General features: G+C 37.3%; 1 protein-coding gene across 1 annotated transcript in view; it reads right to left on the minus strand.

The window, feature by feature from the left end:
* Positions 1 to 18,883, minus strand: part of LOC140935305 (talin-like) — a 53,199-nt gene that overhangs the window by 26,579 nt on the left and 7,737 nt on the right. Inside the window, exons 8-31 of the mRNA XM_073384850.1 lie at positions 18,313 to 18,382; positions 17,824 to 17,896; positions 17,373 to 17,429; positions 16,661 to 16,725; positions 15,724 to 15,787; positions 15,402 to 15,506; positions 14,282 to 14,371; positions 12,901 to 12,966; positions 12,680 to 12,781; positions 11,663 to 11,739; positions 11,067 to 11,158; positions 10,526 to 10,614; positions 9,792 to 9,932; positions 8,963 to 9,071; positions 8,398 to 8,449; positions 7,686 to 7,848; positions 6,668 to 6,766; positions 5,023 to 5,292; positions 4,343 to 4,573; positions 3,523 to 3,654; positions 2,741 to 2,869; positions 1,845 to 1,958; positions 1,136 to 1,249; positions 587 to 721 (exon numbers count right to left, since the gene is read on the minus strand). Of these exons, the coding sequence (XP_073240951.1) occupies positions 587 to 721; positions 1,136 to 1,249; positions 1,845 to 1,958; positions 2,741 to 2,869; positions 3,523 to 3,654; positions 4,343 to 4,573; positions 5,023 to 5,292; positions 6,668 to 6,766; positions 7,686 to 7,848; positions 8,398 to 8,449; positions 8,963 to 9,071; positions 9,792 to 9,932; positions 10,526 to 10,614; positions 11,067 to 11,158; positions 11,663 to 11,739; positions 12,680 to 12,781; positions 12,901 to 12,966; positions 14,282 to 14,371; positions 15,402 to 15,506; positions 15,724 to 15,787; positions 16,661 to 16,725; positions 17,373 to 17,429; positions 17,824 to 17,896; positions 18,313 to 18,382 (2,639 nt within the window). The remainder of the gene's footprint in view (positions 1 to 586; positions 722 to 1,135; positions 1,250 to 1,844; positions 1,959 to 2,740; positions 2,870 to 3,522; positions 3,655 to 4,342; positions 4,574 to 5,022; positions 5,293 to 6,667; positions 6,767 to 7,685; positions 7,849 to 8,397; positions 8,450 to 8,962; positions 9,072 to 9,791; positions 9,933 to 10,525; positions 10,615 to 11,066; positions 11,159 to 11,662; positions 11,740 to 12,679; positions 12,782 to 12,900; positions 12,967 to 14,281; positions 14,372 to 15,401; positions 15,507 to 15,723; positions 15,788 to 16,660; positions 16,726 to 17,372; positions 17,430 to 17,823; positions 17,897 to 18,312; positions 18,383 to 18,883) is intronic.

An 18,883-nucleotide genomic window follows, 5' to 3' on the forward strand; every position in this document is an offset into this window, starting at 1 on the left:
GCTGTCTGACAAATTCACCACTTATCAGACCGACTGATTGACTGACTGACAGACAGACCGACTGACTGATTGACTGACTGACTGGCAGAGTGACTAACTAACCAACTGAGTGACTAACTGTGATACCTATAAACTGACTGGTTCCCTGACTGACTGGCTGATCAACTGATTGACTGAGTGACCAAGTGTCTAAATGGGACTGGCTGAGCGACTGACTAACGAACTGATTACCTGAATGACTGGATTGGTTGACTTACTTACTGGCTACCCGAGTGATTGATTAAGTGCCTGACTAGAATGAACTCACTAGTTAACTGAATGACAGGGTGGTACTCTTTTGAGCTCTTCAAATTCCATGACTTTCCATGACCTTTTTAAGTTTTCCAAGACCTCAGGTTAAACAGTTCAACAGACACAAACTCTGGTGTCTCCCAAAACCCGTGCCATTTGCGCTGTTTAATTACTCCTCTTTATCTTACATTGTCCTTTCCTTGTCATCTGCAGTAACTAATCAATCAAAAAAACTTTAATTGGAACACTTCTTCAATATGGTGCCAATAAAATGAAGGATTAATCTCATCATCACCTTATCTGCTGCTTCACGTAGCTCTCCTAGAGAAGTGGCAGTTGATTTGGCAAAGTTTGCCAGCTGTGTGGCAGTGATTGGATCACCGATTGTTGGAAGAGCTGCTTTGGAATTGGCAACCAGCTTAGTTGTTGGCTAAAAAAAAAATAGCATGACAAATATTACACCTAGACCTAGAAATACGCATCTCTCAAAGTGAAGGCTCCTACTTTTCTCTCCATTCTTCTTTTTTTTTCTGTATTATAGCATTTTATTTTGAAACGTGTATTGAAAAGCATATAAAATCATGACATGCTTTAAAAAGTACTAAATAACAACACTCTCACTTATTTGTCCGCAGTCTCACCAATTCTGTGAAATACTGTAACAATAAGGAACGTAACAAACAGTCCTTATAAAACTACACTCCAAATTTGTCCTACTACTTAAGACGGTTGGATTTCTGACATGAAATCCCACTTCTTAGCTTCTGAGAGGTGAAATGCTATTTTCTTTTGTAGCTACCTGAGGTTTGCACTAACTGTAACTGCCAAGTTACTTTGTAGCTACCTGAATAAACTCCTTTGATGCACTGATCAGCCCAAGCTGAGGTGCAGCCATATCAGGATTTCGTGTAGTTTCTCTTAGAGCTTCAACGAGATGGTTTACATTTTCCTCAACAGGCTGAAAAGAAGAAACCGTTAAGTAAGAAATACAGTCAAAGCCTTCCTAATGAACAAATTCCAAAGGCAATTTATCTGTTGTAAGCAAAGCTCATTATTGTGTTGTCCTAGCCAAAAGTTATCACTAGACTAAAAGGGTAAGGTGGTCAAAACGGCTAAGAATACTAAGATTTCAAGTTGTTTGTTATAATGCAATTAGCGGGCAGGAACTGAACAGCTAGGAAATCTGATGGATCTGTTTTCCTGTTGTTGGGTAGCAAGAGATGACGCCATGGTGAGAGCACTCGCCTCCCACCAATGTGGCCTAGGGTTCAAATACCGGCGTCAATGTCATATGTGGGTAGAGTTTGTTGTTGGTTCTCTCCTTTGCTCTGAGAGGTTTTCCTCTGTGTTCTCCGTTTTTTTCCCTCTCCTCAAAAACCAACATTTCCAAATGCCAATTTGTCGAGGAATCAGGTAGACGAAGAACTACTTTGTGGATTTGCTACCTCCAAATCATTATTTACTTTATTTTACCTTGTTTCTGAAAGGAAATCACCCCAGTCCTTAGCGATAGCCCTACAGTGATTGTAACAGAATTTCGCAGAATCACTTACTTTGCACTGATCGTTCAACTGCTGCTGAGAAGTTTGATTCCGATTAGAAGGACCTGCCATGCGAGCTGCGGCAACCAGCTGTGTAGCCTGGCCTGCGGCCTCCTTTGCGGCTGCCTAATATGAAAGAGAAGCACGATTAATATAACTCACTTTTTTGGAGTGATGAAAAATATTCGCGAATAAGTGAAATATTTTTCAATACAAGAAACAATTATTTTCCCTGAGCGGCCATGTAATGTTTTACTTATTATATACACACCAATGAAATACCATTTCACTTTAATATTTTTGGCAGCGAAAGCCACTATTTATGATGTAACCATAGCAACAGCGATCTTTTCACGTCTGCAAAAAACATGTTATTTGAATGTGTGAAGATATCATGTTTTCACGCAAAAGCGGTGTTTTCATAAAAATTTAAATATTCTTTACAGTGAAGAATACATTACTCTTGCCATTTGACAATGTTTTTAACATCCTGTTTGACATTGAGGACTCAGATAAGTTTCTCGTAACGTTTTTGCGCAAAAGGTCACCTGGTATTTTATTGGCAGGACATTTTTGTCACAGAGCTCGACTTGCTTGACAAACATTAAGCAAAAAAACAAAATGGATAATCAACAATCGGCAACAAAACTGTCGAGACATTCTACTCAAATACAGTAACTTCAGAGAACAAAAGAATCCACACCCCTCCCCAGTCCCCTCCATTCAAAGTTGGGATGTTTGTTGTTTTCTATAGGTAGCTCGAACAGAGGCACAAATTGCATGGAGGGGATAGGGGAGGAAAAGCTGTATTTTCCCCCTTTGAAGTCAGTAAAACGTAGAAAATCCAGTTTAGGGTGAAGTGTCTCAACTCATTTTGTTGCCAACTGAATAATTGCATGGTTCAAAACCTCAAGTCTTTTGACCAGCTTCTTCTTCAGTGCATCACTAGCTGCTGCATTAGTTGCTGATCTTAAATCTTCTGCAGCCTGCTTTAACTTTTGTTGTTGGTCAGCGGCATTCGGGTTTTTAGCAGCTCCCTGCAAAATAACAAGACACCAGTATATAGACTATTGCTATGAGGGTGCACTAGGGAAAGAACTTACAAATTAATTGGATTGTGACTTGTCTGTCATCTGTCATCATTACCATTACTCAGTGGTATTCCCAACTGGTTCTTCAAACAATTTCTGCTCAGCAGCTTAGGGCTAGTCTAAATGTGAGATGCAAGAATCAGAACACGAGCATACGCAGGGTCATCTAGGAATCAATCATTAGAGCCCTTTTATTAAGATTTCATGTTCGTATATTTTCCTTACTCTCATGCTTGCATAGTGCACGAAAACAAGCCATTGGCCCTCCTTATGGGTATAGACTGGGTTAGAAATAGATTGTAATGTAACATGATAATGAGAACCAAAGATTTCAGAGAAAAAACTGACCTGCATAAGTGGGTGATAATTTGAGTTTAAAGCAAGTTAAAACCTTACAAGAGGTATCTTCTCTGGATCATTACAACAAACTAAGAGGGCTGTGCTGTAGTAGTAGCCCCTGGCGCCTTACATTTGCTCTTGCATAGCTAGGAAACCTTACTGTTTTCATAAAAATCACATGCTGGGCACCCTGAATGTTACAATTATTTCAGAGCATCGCACTCCCTTCAATTTCTATTAACAGCACAGCCTTGACTAACCTTTGCTGCTTCGACAAGTTTTGCTGTAGCATCGGCCAACACCTTTGCAGCTGCAAGAAGACGCTTCTGTGAATCTGAATCATCCTGTGTTTCTGCTTCTGCTTTTATTCCTGTTACCAGTGAAGATGATGCCTGGTGTCCATAGAAAAGAACACACACTATAAGCAGCTAAGAGACACAGACTAACAGGGTACATGAAGATGAGAAAACTATTGTTAAATATTCTTTACAATGAAGATTGCATTACTGTTGCCATACAAAATGTTTTTCACGTCTTGTTTGGTGTGTTTTTTGCAGATGTTTGAGAACTCAGACGGGTTTCATAATCATGAAACAAAACCAATCAAAATGCACTGTGTTTTGATGGTGGACCCATGCAATTTCAAAAGAGCAGCAACAAAATATTTAAATCCACAATTCTGCCTTCAAAATACCAAATTTGTCAAAATTGGGCACAACAGGTCAAAAAGGTGTGATAAAAACATTGTCCAGTGGAAATGGTGGCATGATCTTTACTGTTAGAATACTGTATTTACTCAAATAAGCGTTACCCAAGCCTAAGCGGCATGTCCTCGAGTAAGTGCCGCATTTGAGATAAAAACGTTACTTGCACTGCCCCCTACACCTGTAATAAGTGCCACCCCCCACCCTCAATGCAACTAAAATCAAAAGACTGTTAGTTACTGAAAATCGATTCCTTAAAGTAACGATTCTTTGTCACATCTAACTTTCAACTAAATGCCACCCTCAAATAAGTGGCCCATTTGAGGCATAAAATCTTTAATAAGCGCTTATTCGTAAATACGGGCAAATCTTATACCTGAGCCAAGATCTTGGCCTGCTTGACCATCTCTCCTGCATTACCCATGCTGTTAAACAGTCTGTCAGTAGCTCCTAAAATATCATCACATGCTGCATCATATTGTCCAGCCTGCTGAGCATCCCTACCACCATCTCGCACTTTAACAAGCAGAGCATGCAGAGCATCTCGTACAGCTTGTGCCGCAGTCATCATCTCTGGGAGAAGGTCTGAGTCATCAGGTGCTGCTTCCTATGGTGGAAGAAGATACATACATGACATAACACAACGCCTGGCTAAGGTTGATCAAATGTTCCATAATGCAGTCACATTTTGGGGGCAAAACAGTTCTTGGTTTTCACCAAGACTTTGTTCAGTGGACAAGTCTAAAATAATAAAGTAGTATCAAGAAAGTGTTGGTTGTCATTGACGCCTTTTGGAATGATAGCAGCCAGAAAGCTTGTTTACAATGGTAGTACTGCTACCATAAATTATAGTTCTTAAGCTATGCCTGCAAAAATCACCAAAACGGACTGATCTCCAAACATTTCCTTAGAGAACTAAATGAGAGATTTCAATAAAAGACCAAAGAATTTTCCCTTAGGTGATCATTTGATCAATTCTCATAACCTTTTCTTTGGATCAACTATTGATAATGTTAGGAGAAGATATATGTTGGTCACACTTGCAAACTCACTCACCTTGCAGGCACTCTCAGTGTCATCAACAGCAGTAGCAACTAGTTTTGCGGCTTCCACAACTTGTTCCTGGCACATGTGACTAGTTATTGATGGAACCACAACCTTGACGCAGGCCACAAGCTGGGATGTGGTTCTGGCTGTCTCCTTGGCAGCAGTGATCATCTTACTTTGTGCCTTAGTATCAGGAGACTGACTAGCAATGTTCTTTGCCTTCAACACTAACGCTGCTGTTGCATTGGCAACACCTTGTGCAAGAGCTAAGAGCATCTCCTGTGGGGTTTACAAACATTCAGCAGTTGTCGATTTGAAGAATTTTCAATTTTTTATTTGCTTGTTTTATAGGTCACACAAACAATACTGAGAATTTTGGACCAACTTAAAATTTTTCCCACACCATACACAATACAGAGTTTAAAGGAGACGTTACTCAAGGGGATTCACAACCACAATTTTTAGCTCAACAAAGCATTGCTATTCGTTGTTCAAGTAGTTACAACATTGTTCAAACAATGCAACGCTTTGTTGCACCAAAAATTGTTGTTGCAAATCATCCCGTGTAACATGACCAGCCACCATGATGGCAGCTACAGCGAAAACCTCACTTTAAAAAGCAAATCATTTTAAGCTGTTTCAAACTTCATTGGTCTTATTCCATCTCATTCTATTCTAAAGGACTGTGAGTAAAGTCAGAGAAAGAAAAAGGAATATTGTTGTATTGTGTAAATAACCACCCTAAAAAGTGAAATTAGGAAGTTTCATGTCATAGTTGTGCGATGATGGCAAGGAAATGTACATTTAAGGCATAAGGCACATGCAAAGTTATTGTTTTTCCAATCTAAAACTATAAATTTTTCATTCTCCTTGCCGTCAATGTCATAGTTGCTTCAGCTCCCCACCAATGACATGTATACCAGAATTCTCTTGATTTTCATCAATGTATTGGGTGTATGCAATGTGGAAAACAGGTAATCTATGACCTAACATCACTGTCCAATGAATATATGTCAAGCTGCCATTATAGTTACCTAAGTTTATTGATCCAGTTATCTGTTACCTATGTATTGCGACAGTGTTGTAATTATATTGGTGCAGAGGTTAGTATAGCATAGTTACCTGAGTTAATTGACACAGTTATCTGTTACCCATGTATTGCGACAGTGTTGTAATTATATTGGTGCAGAGGTCAGTGTAGCATAGTTACCTGAGTTTATTGATCTAGTTATCTGTTACCCATGTTTTGCGACAGTGTTGTAATATTTTATTGGTGCAGAGGTTAGTATAGTATGGTTCTCTGAGTTTATTGATCCAGTTATCTGTTACCCATGTTTTGCGACAGTGTTGTCATTATATTGGTGCAGAGGTTAGTATAGCAGAGTTACATGAGTTTATTGATCCAGTTATCTGTTACCCATGTTTTGCGACAGTGTTGTAATATTGTATTGGTGCAGAGGTTAGTATAGTATAGTTACCTGAGTTTATTGATCCAGTTATCTGTTACCCATGTTTTGCGACAGTGTTGTCATTATATTGGTGCAGAGGTTAGTATAGCATAGTTACATGAGTTTGATGATCTGGTTATCTGCTACCCATGTAGTGTGACACTGTTGAAATTATATTGGTGCAGAGGTTAAAAGAGCATAGTTACCTGAGTTTGATGATCCACCTCTGGTTCACCCATATATTGTAACAATGTTGCTCCAGATGAACCTACATTCCCTGCTGCTGACAAGAGTTTGTCCCTGAACTAAGACACACACAAGAACTATTACTAAAAACTCCAATTGAAAAGCTCTATCATTCATTAAACCAGGATCTTTGCTATAACAGGGTTTTATACATTAAGGTTCTATACAAAAAAATAATATTAAGACACAGCCACTGTACAATAATTATTGACCAAGGATGAGATATTAAATGACTAGATATTTTTCAAGTTCAATGGGGGGGGGGGGGGGGTGGGGTGAGGAGGAAGAGGGGGGTTACTGACCAAGATGAAGAAAACAGTAAAAACTCCCAGAAAGAAAAACAAGAACAGTTAAAAAAGCACTTTATTTGAGTGTCAATGTATTTAACACGAAGGTGCTAATTGGGGACAATATTATTACGTCTCCTACTGGAGACGGGATTGCCAGTTTACATGGTCATCCAAGCCACACAAAGGTCTTGCTGCTTGCATTGCAAAGGGAGTATCTTCATTTCTCAGTTATCCTAAGACCCTGAGTAATGGTCCAGCTCCAGAAATCAAACCCACAACCTTCCAATCTACAGTGAAGGGCTCTACTGACTGAGCTAATCCTATGTCGGTTTTGTCTTGCCAACAAAGCTTAGAATGAAACAATCTGTTGTGCTGCATTTCTTGGATTCTCTATTAATTTTTTGAATCGCCCATGGTACACCCCATTTGCCCCTCCCCCTGCTCTTTGTAGGAGTGCATATTCCCAAAAGCATTTGAAAACAATAGCTCATGCAAAATTTATGGGGGTGGGGGGCGGAGGGGGTAAAAAAGGGTATTATAAGGGATTTACAAATAGCCCATGGGGGAAGCATGTACATGAGAAATTAGGAAATTCCGTCTTTCCTGCTGGGATAGCTAGCCAGCCAATCACATCATAAGAGTTGCTTCACCTTACCCATACTTGCTGTCAGCCTGACAAAACACTTACTTCAGGGTCTACTCCGCCTCCTTCCTGAGCAGCTTTGAGTAGATTTGTAAAGGCACCAGCAAGGTCTCGAGCAGCATCAAGAAGGTTTTTGCCATCATCTCCATCATCCAGCAAGCCAGCGATCATTTTGATTCCCTTGGACAAGTCTTGAAGGTTTGAGGAGCTTAAACGGATAATTGAATCAGGTTACTTAATCATTATGATAACAAAAGAAAAGGACAGTCATACTTTATAATACTAACTACAAGTCTGAAAAGGCACTGCACTGGTAGGTTGCATAGTACAGTGAAAAAACATACAGGAACTTGTCAAGTGAAAATGGTGGTAGGGTTACATTTTCCTCTTTTTCAGTTATTACATGGCTGTTTAATAATAATAATAATAATAATAATAATAATAATGATAATAATAATTTCACACAAATTAACTTTCCAAGGTTCTGCAGATGAAATCATTTTTTACAATTTTTCTTTTTTACCATTACACTAGAGATGAAGCAAACCTCCCTAATTTTTTATTTTGCTTTGTTTTGGAAAACAAGGGAGAGTCAAACAGCAAAAATTAAAATTAATGGTGTAATAAACAGAAGCCACATTAAGAATGGGTGTAAGAATTTCCTTCCATAGTCATATTCTAACAGTCTACAATCCACATTGTAGTGATTGCTTGGCAGCAGTTATTCTATGGGCCTGGATAATAAAGCTGTACTTACATAGTGTTCACAGCAGCACCAGCAGCAGTATAGTTTGTTTCTTCAGGCTCCCCTTAAAAAGGTGACCAAACATGAAACAACCTTAGAATTCACGATTCACTCTGTACAACTTTAACATACATTAGTGGTGTGCCAGTCATCAATTATAATCTATGATTGATCAAAAACCTTAAGCAAAGTGATAATCAATTATAGAAAAATGCACACTGTCTTGATTAATGCATTGATGACTATTATTGAAACATTGTGCGTGTTTTATTGTAGTTCAAAACACAACACCAACATGATTCTCAAAATAACAGTGGTCCACAGCTGAAAATTAAAAGTTTATAGTACTTTTACTTGCTCACAGATGAAAAATAAAAAATGGATTTCTTATACTGTCTTGTAAAGAAATTGATCTGAATATAATTGATGGTTGATCAGCTGAGTCAATCAGATTATTTCTGATGATCGCAAGATTATGAAATCTTAACCAACTCCCAACATTAACATACATAAATGACACAGAAATTTCAAAAATAAGTCGAAGAACGACACAGTGCAACACATGAATATGTAATACCTGAAGTGAGAGTAACAATAGAGGCACATGAGGCTGAGAGAGCAGCAAGTCTTGATGCAACATTTTGTCGAGAAAGGTCAAGTGTATTCTGCTTCCACTTTAGTGAAGCCTAGTAATAAGAGCCAGTTAGTATTGAGTCTAAGATGAATTGAAACACTGAACTGATAGAATGAAAGTATATTGTAGAACACTTCTTGGATCACTTGCAAGTAACAAAAGTGAGAGCAAAAATTTATTCCGAACAAAATAATTACACAACACAATATGCATTACTGTTGATAACTATGACAGATAATTTCATGCTCTCTCTCTGAAAATAATCAATAACAAGAAGGGGAATTTGACTCAAGCACTGAGTGCATGATATGAAAACATGGGTCGAACAAAATGCACTCTGTACTGCAATTTTTTTTTCAGAAATGCTTTAACAATATTTATTATGTAGACTGGAAAATATACTACTCGTAAAATTCCTAAAAACTACATACGAGACCCAAGTGGTTTATTTTCCATAATATCACATGTGAGTTTATCGATGATGTAATTTTGGTAATTTTCCTCTATTACTTTATCGATGTCATTTTGTCTATATAACAAAAAGAACATTACACGGCGGCTTGAAGATATAAATTTTATATTCTCGTGGCAAAAACAATATTTTACACACTCGCTGCATTCATTCATAAAATATTGTTTTGCTACTCGAAAATAAAATTCTTATCTTTGCTCCGCCATGTAATATCCTCTATATATATAACAATGTCAATCATGGATGCTACAGATTATCACCCAGTAGTAATCTCCTCCAGAGTAGATAGCAAGGACTTACTGGATCAGATCCGAGAGCTGGGATTTGAGCAGGAGTCCCCAGATCCTTCTCTGCAGATTCAATGGTGTCCAAGCCTTGACTCAAGCTACCCATGTAGGCCTTCTGTGCAGGAGTAAGACTATGCAGCTTAGCTTGAGAGCCCTGAGGAAAAACAAATAATGCAACATTCAGCAATTAATAATCTGCACAAAACTAATGTTATTTCATTACAAACCAGTGAATAAATAAAAAAGTATATAAATGCTAAATTATCCTCTTCCCTCAAAGGGCTTTTACGGGAAAATGAAACAAATAATTCAAATGAAACTCAACATAAAAGAATTGAAACTAGTACAGTACAAGTGTGGCTAAAGGATTTGAACTTGAGATGAGCCAAATCAAAACCACCAAGTAGTCAGGCCACAACTTGAACTCGCAGATTACAAGTCTAACCCTTGTTTACAAGACATTAAATAATTTGTTTATTTATGAACGGAAAGATTTGAATTCCTGTGAATACAATAGCACAGTATGAGTTGCATGAGACCACATTGTACAGCGATAAACATACAACCTACATAACCTAACCTTACTTCTAAGAATTATTTTAACAAGCATTAACAAGTTAATCACCTTCTACAAAACTGAAACCATGCAAATTCAATTAATCAATTACAAAATATAATAAAAATAAATAAATAAATAAATAATAATGATGTACACTTATGCACTCAGTGTCTCAAATTAACACTAACCATGGGTGGCCTGTGGGCAGAATGAGCTGATCCTGTGACTGTTCCATACTGTGCCGGCTCCATCTTACCCACACTGTATCTTGAAGCTCCTAAAAAACAAAAACATCAACAGACAGACAAAACAAATTACAGCAATTAGTATACCAAAGTGCAGACCTGTTCTTTTATTATTAACTAAAATAATATTAATACGGCTGTAAACTTACATCTATTTTTTTTTTTTTTTCGCGTTTAAAGCTTCTTTTTCTTTAGCTGGCCCATATTGTTGCATTAGGCTCATTTTTTTAAGTCCTCTGAGGAAATTTGACTCTTTATAAAGCCCCATGGTTTCTCTCAGGTTTCTTCACCATGTACTTTCTTTACTGATTTTCTTTATAAAAATTATTTGTACCTCTTTGCAAATAAATGTGTGTCTTGGCAAATAATTAACGAATAAACAAATGAGCAAAAAGTGGAAGGACAAGAGGACAGACAAACGGACTAAAGAATTAATAAGAGAAATTATTGAAAAACTGATCATAAAAGCCAAAAAATGATGTACCTGGACCTCCGGCTCGCATAACAGCTGGTAAAGCAACTGATCCAGTAGCAGCATGGCCAACCTTGTTAGTTTGACGTTCAAGATATGTACCCCTAGTATACACAGTCAAAAGTATTAAACAAACTATTAAGTTTCAAACAAACTCAGTTGATATTCCCGATATTGAGCGTCAGCTGAGCTAGGGGGGCCTGTATTTTGTTCATCTATCATATAATTATAAAAAAATAATGATTAAGAACTGACCCAACTCGACTAGCCTTTGTGAAATACTGTTTTCATGCAAAATAAAGTTGAAAGGTGATAGCGTTGACTGACAAACCCTGCATGTATACTTGAATCAAATCAAAATCATGAGTGACATAAGCTTACATAAACAGTAAACAAATTATTGATAAACAAAAATAAACAAAAAGCGAAAAAAGATATATGAGAACTACACATGTATGTAGAAAGTCAATCTCAGGCATCAGATGTTAACGATCTCCAATATGAAGAGCAGGGTTCTGCATTAACTTAAAAATAACATACAAAAATAATCATTATTATTGTTCTCTGGCCCTGTCATTATGCAGTCTGTGAAATGAGACTATGCTTACTTTGATGGGGTCACAGAATCTTCCACCATTGTTGACTCTTCATCAAAGTCTGGATCAAAACCTTCTTGACCTTTTCTCTGCAAGCAAAAAAAAGATAAACAAAATTTAATTGGTTTAAAATTGGTTTTACACAATGCATGAAGGATAATGCATGAAAGGCAATGAATTTTTTGTGTCCTGCTGTTGTGCCAGTATTTAACATGGCAAAATTGAATCAAGAACCTTCATGGATGTACAGTCAACTCTCTCTAAGACCGACACCTTTGGGACCAGCACTAAGCGCCCATCTTAGAGAGGTATCTGTCTTATAGAGAGTCAAATAAGGGGAGAAAAGAAAGGCAAGGACCAACTCTAGGTGTCCGTCTTATAGAGGTGTCCGTTAAGAGAGAGTCGACTGTACATTTATTATACCCAGCTGTGTTGTCCCACTGAAACAATTTTAAAATGATATATAAGTTGCATCTTGAACTGCAATAATCTTCTCTGCATATTTTTCTTCATTCTGTGGTTCCAATAATTACAGGATATATAAAATTCATATGGCCCCCAGAATGATGAAGATGAAAAAACGACTAAGGGATTTTTCTCGTGGGGAGACCTTTGGAATATTACAAACCAGTTTAACGACTTCTCCCAGTTACAACTGGCTTGCTAGCTAAATTGGCTAGAGCGCTGCATCAGTACTGCAGGGGCCAGGGATGGAATCCTGGCAAGTGTGAACTTATTCAGGCTTTCATTTGACAACTGCATAAGTTGCGTCTATGACTGCAATGAAACAATTTTATTTGTTCCGAACTTCACTTTCATGAAGACAAATGTAATCTGGCCTTAGTAATGACTAATACAATAAATAATGTATTGTGTTCTTTGATTGGATTGTGACAAATCACAGAGACAACTACCTTGAATACATTTTTTCTTAATAAACTAAGAGCAACAACTGATAAACTTTAATAACTGTGAAAATTAGTTCCAGAAGAAGGAAGCATTCGCGAGGCACATAGTATTACTTCTCACCTTTTTCAATATAATATCGATGTATCCAGCAATAAGCTGAGAGATCTTTTCTCCTTCATTGGTCTGTACTGAGTAATATGACTCCAAGTAATCACCAAAGTCCTGTTAAAAAATAATTTAAATAAACAATCATCACCGTGTTTCGGAGAACAAACAATTGTCAACATGTCTAGTCAGCTCAGCAATGTCAAAAGAAAGAAACTAGTCTGGAAAAAACCTACCAGAGTAAAACTGTTTGGAGATGCTGCCCAGCGTCGGACAGTTGTCAGTGGCCATGTCTTCATCACCTGAAGGTCAACACAACAAATCATTCCAACTGTAAATGGCAGTTCTAAAGAAATAACTGCACCGTTCCTTGCATAACTCAATATAAATACTGTGGAATCCAGATTTTTCTAACCTCCACAGCGTGCAAAGAAAGTACTGTCCGACAGCCCGGGGCTAGTGGATTTTGCTATCGGACTAGTGAATTCTGTTTTTAACTTGCCCGATGGGCTAATGATGTTTTATGAGGAATTTGAATAACAGAAGAACAAAACGTTTTTGGGGCTAGTTGAAATGACGTCTGGGCTAGTAAAAGCTAGCTTCAGCTTGCCCGAATGGCAAGCTGTAAAAATGATTTTCTTTGCACCCTGCTCCAAGGGAAATGGAAATTGGTTCGAAAAATCAGGAATTCGAAAAATCGAAGGTGGTAGTGAATCACACCTGTTTTACTACACATGGTACTGTCTTCAGTGTATGAGAAACAAGCAGGCTGCAGACAGGGTTGTCAAAAGTAGCCAGCTGCCGGCGAAAATCGCAGCCTACTTGATTAGTATTGCCCGGTTACTCTACTTGGCATTTCTTTACAGATGGTGTTTTTTAAATAAAATATCCCTGGACTAGCTGGCCCCTTACTTTGACAACTCAGCCGTCTACTTCAAAACTTTTCTTTCTTCACTCAGCCGAAATAACAGGTGATAAGCTCATCTTTTCAACGTGGAAACTCTTCTCTACAAAATCTTAAATGATTCTTGATTGTGCAACAACAGCGCTGTAGCTTCTTGGTGACTCTTTCAAAAATGACTAATTTGCACAGTAGTGCATGTGGCTAAACAGGTTTTTGTTGGTTCCTGAATTTTCAAACTTTTTGAGAAATCAAATGTAAATTTTTGAAAGGAAACAGAATTGGTTCAAAATATCTTGAAGTTTTGAAAAAATTGAGGGTTTGAAGAATCAGGGGTAAAATAACAGTGTCTGACCGAAGAAAATCAAAGAGAAACAACTTTTGGTTTAAAAAAAAAATCAGGAGTTTTGAAAAATCAAGTAGTCAAAAGGGATTCCACTGTATTTTCAAAGAACACTGTGCTTTCACCTTCATCAATACTGAAGCTCCCTATTAACCCATTAAGCCCTAATATCCACATACAAATTCTCCAAACTGATCTCCATACATTTCCTTAAAGAATTAGTTGAGAGAATTTGATAAAAGATCAAAGATTTTTCTCTTGGTGATCATTTTATTAATTCTCATAGACTTTGCACTTGACAATCTATGGATATCGTTAGGAGAAAATTGATTTTGGACGCTATTGGAGCACAAAGAGTTAACTAGACACTGACCTCCTTTGTTTTTTCATCCACTCTTAAAATGCTTTCTTTTGTCACGCCCAGCAGCCTGGGAACCAGTTTATTTTTGCCTTTCATTTTCTCCTGTCAGCAATAAAAACAACAACATCAAATTTATTACTTCATTTAATTAATTAAACTTATAAGGCGCAAATGTCTACATAAATATATTTAAATGCGCCAGTTTTATGGGACTTTCTACTAGTATTTTTTAATATCTCTCCTTGAAATAAGAGGTATAAAGGTGTGTAGACATGTGGTTACTCTTGTATTAGTGTTTATAGTGTAATATATCATAATGTAATGATAGGCAATGCCATGTAACGTTAGTATCATTACGCTGTTGAGTATTTAATAAAACTCTATTGAAGGAGGCAGCCTGGCCGAGGGATGAGTGCATTGAATCACAATCTGGCGGTTCCGGCTTCGAGCCCCGCTCTGGACACTTTCTGGATTTGTTCTCAGACGTCCCAAGTTCAAATCCTCGACCACCATTGCAAATAGCCAACTGGTTGCCTCCCACCAGTTGGGGTTTTAATCCTGTTATTTTGTATTTGAATTATTTGTTTCTAAAAATTTGAGTGGAATGCCAGTAAACTAGCTGGATCAAGCTAAGTTCACTTTCCCCTTTAAACAAGCCTTTAAACCTTCTAAAAAAAGAAAGAAAGAAAAGATCCACCAGAGGTCTCTTCCAAGAAGACATCCAGACACATCTAGTTTATGGAAGATAATTTCTTGCAAGCAATTTCTCAGTTACGATATATGTAGCATAGTACACACAGCGAACATAGAGCTCAGACCATGCCTTAAATAAGTGGTCGCTTGCAAGAGGTTTAAGAAAATAGAAAATTATAAAACTATCAGCCCTAAAAATGGTTCCAGTTGCTTACAGGAGGTGGTCATTTATGAGGAGTTCTAAGTGTAGGGCTTTGACCAGGAAAAGGTTGGTGTTTTTTTTTTAGTGGTTGCTTATGGGAGGAATTCGCTAGAGAGAAGTGGTCACACATGGAGGTTGAACTTTACACTAAGAAACCAATGAAAATACATAATACATGTGGAACTCAAAAACATAAATATATATATTCTATACAATAATACTGATTTGATAACTTGCCTTCACAAGAAAGAATGTCACTCCATACGTCTTCAACCCCCTACAAAGTTGAACATATCTGTACTTTGCCTGCAGCTCATCATGACCAGACACCTTCTTGTGTTCCTATGATAAAAAAACAAAACATACAAAGGTACATGTATCAAACATTTAGAAAAAAAATCTTATAGAAATTGTCAAAAAAGCAATAAAGCAAAAGTTCTTGTTGGTAGATTTACTGCCCACTGGCTTAATATGCTGAAACAATACTTAAACTTTGCAATGACATTTCTCTCCTGGCTGTCACTTTCAGAAGATAGGGCTTTCTAAAAAAAAGTCTTACCTCTTTAATTTTCTTGTCTATACTCTTAGATTTGACATATTCCTTTGGAAGAAATTCCTTTAAGCTTTAAAGACAAAAGTATAATAAAGGAGTTTTAAAAACTTAAAGGTGATATCAACTTTAAAATGAAATTGTTTTATTTTTTGATTTTGCTTCCTTTTACAATGGACTCTACTTAGCACTACTACAGTACAGAGGTCTTTCATGAATGTAACATCAGTGTATTTATGAAGATAAGTGGGGATGATGGAGTAAATTCATTGAGACAGCAACTGTCTCTCTCCGGTGTTGCTTAGAAGGCAAAACCTGGAAAACAAGGCTTGAGTTCATTATTGTGCATTGTTTCTCATTCTTAACTCCAAATGGGTCTTTTTCTCTGGGCTCAATCAATCAGTCAAAATCAATTAATCAAGGCTTAAATAACAGTATAACTTTAAAAAAAAATACTGTTTTTCCAGTGACCTGATAACTTTCCTTCATTTTAAATGTATGAATCAGTGGCGGATTCAGACCCTGAGATGGGGGGGGGAGAAGGCCTTTCATTTTTTTTTTCCTTTTGGTCTAAAAATAAGGGGGGTGGGCCCCCTGGCCCCTCCCCTGGACCCGCCACTCTGAACGTAGCTTGGCATCACATTCATAGCATCAAAAGGAAATCCTCAGTTCCTGGCCCTTATTAACAGCCCTAAGACTTATAAGAGTTGACAGGGATTTGTCTTATTTTTGAGTTTGCTACCAATGCCAACATATCCCCTACTGCTCCCTATAGCTTAAATGCCCTTTTAGAAGGGCTCACTGTTTTCCTCAATCTTCCAGAGAGAAAAATAGTTCTGAGTTCAATATGGATTGTCATCCAGCAAACTCGTGTTTGTCTCTAATGTTTGATATTTGATTTACTATTATTTTTAACTCATAACAAGTTTTAAATCAAAACACTTACTCAATGAACTTATACTTGGCGTCTTCAAAGTCACCAAATTGAACTTGAATCTGGATAGCTGCTAGCTGAGATAGAAAAATATGATGGGTATAGCAAAAGACGATAGCTTTTTTAAAAAAATGTGTTGATGAACAAAAAAATTAATGTAACTTGTGTCAGAAAGGTGAAGTTATGATGAGTTCTTAATCAAACTTTTCTCTGTATTAATGCCACGATCAGTTGGTTGAGAACTGGTATTTTTTGTGCCTTGATTTGAAGTTCATCCTGTCACCCTTTACTGTCAGAAGTAATACTAATTAGCATCCAAGAAGACGAAAAAGTCTAACAGCCAATCTCAGCAAAGGGGGCATTTTCTTCTTTGTTATGTAAATACCCTGAGTGTTGGTCTGGCCAGGAATCAAGCACAGGCCCACCATCCCACAGTCTGGTACCCTATTACTTGAGCTAACCATGCTGGAAATCATAATTATGATCATGAAACCAGATTATTGCCAACAAACAGTACTTATGATATACCTTTACTTTGAAGGGTTTTATGAATTTGGCCTTAGGGCTACAATAAAATTGCACCTTTCTTTAGTTACACTGTCCGTAGAATAAGCTATATCGACAGACTCCATGCAGAAACATTCCCTTGCCTCCTCAGTTCTTTTTTGCACAGATGTTTGGCATGGAGCTCCCTTGAAATAATCTTATTATAAAATTATGGTACCTGAATTGCTTCTTCTTGGGTGCAAGGATGAGTTCCATCTAAGATACCATCTCTACACTATAAATTAAAAAAAAACGCACCTTTTGATCACTCAATGCAATATTTGCCATTTCTCAGATTCCTTAACATAAAAGCAGAGTTATTTCCTGTCCTTTTAAAAAGTACATGAATTTAGAGTCAGGCAGTAAAAAGTAGTTGAAGGGAGAAAATGACTCATCATTTACAAGAATGCACACTGTAGCTAAGGAAAAGCTAAGCAGGGTTTTTTCTTAGTTAAGCCAGCTTCTTTTTTTAACTCAGCTGCTTCTTCAAATTACCCCATGTATTTGTTTTCCAGAAAATTTGATCTGGTGGTAAGCTCTTTTTCAGCTGGTGAAATTACTCTGCAGCTGGCTCTTAGCAACATCCCAGCATTTAATCATGATGGAAGAACATTATTCTAATACTTTACCTGAACAAAGAGCAGGCCAAGCTGGACTGGGTCCTTAATATCGACATTCTGATCTGAGTAAAAGTACTTCCGTCTAATAAATGAAAACAAAAAAAGGAAAAATTATAAAAAAATTTGAGTACTACTGTAGATATAGCTCCAGTTGGAATTTTGTAACCTTGTTACACGTACATATGTTGCATTTGAATTATTCAAATGCAACATACAGCTGTAAGTACATGTAACAAGGTTACAAAATTCCAAATGATGAGAAGCACACCAGTCAGTTATTTTACAAGCGTGTCCTAGCAGACCTCTGAATCACAAGTCCAGTGCTCTAACCACTCGGCCATGCCGCCTCCTCATTTCAGTAACAATGAATCTAAGTTACTACATGTTTTAAACTCATACAACAAGGATAGAAAATACTTATTGCTGATATATTCAAGGCTCGGGGGTTAAGTAACAGAAATCAAACTACAGTAAAGAAGAAGATAATGAACTGCCCACCTCAACAAAACTGTGCACAAATCATCAACTCCTTGTTCTCTAAGCGTCTTATCATGGTCAAGCCAGTGAACTAGAAAACAAACAAAAACAGATTATGAAAGTATGTAAACACATGAATTTTTCACAATACCTTATGTGCAGAAGTCTACTCACATGAGAGCAAACTGTGTATATTAATTTTCACTGGGTTAGTATTACAGTCTTCGGGACACCTCTATTCAAGGGACACCTCCATTCAGGGGACACAACATTTGGTCGTGGAAAAATGTTCACATAACCTCTATTGAAGGGACACCTCTACTCAGGGGAAAGGGACACTCTATCTGTCTGTCTGGATCCCAAAACCTGGGTTTAACCTCGATTCAGGTGACACCTTAGCAATCAAAAAGTGACTGACCACAAAAATTGTCAATAAGTTTAAGTGTTCACTTGTTACAATGGCGACAGCTTTCAAAAAAATGAATCAACTCACTTCAGACGATGTACTGCACTTGTGTGAATTCAACACACAACATCGCAGGGTTCAGTTGATTATGATTTCTATACATTATCTAGCTGCTGCAAATAATGA

This window comes from Porites lutea, chromosome 4, assembly GCF_958299795.1.
Source record: "Porites lutea chromosome 4, jaPorLute2.1, whole genome shotgun sequence".
NCBI lineage: Eukaryota > Metazoa > Cnidaria > Anthozoa > Scleractinia > Poritidae > Porites > Porites lutea.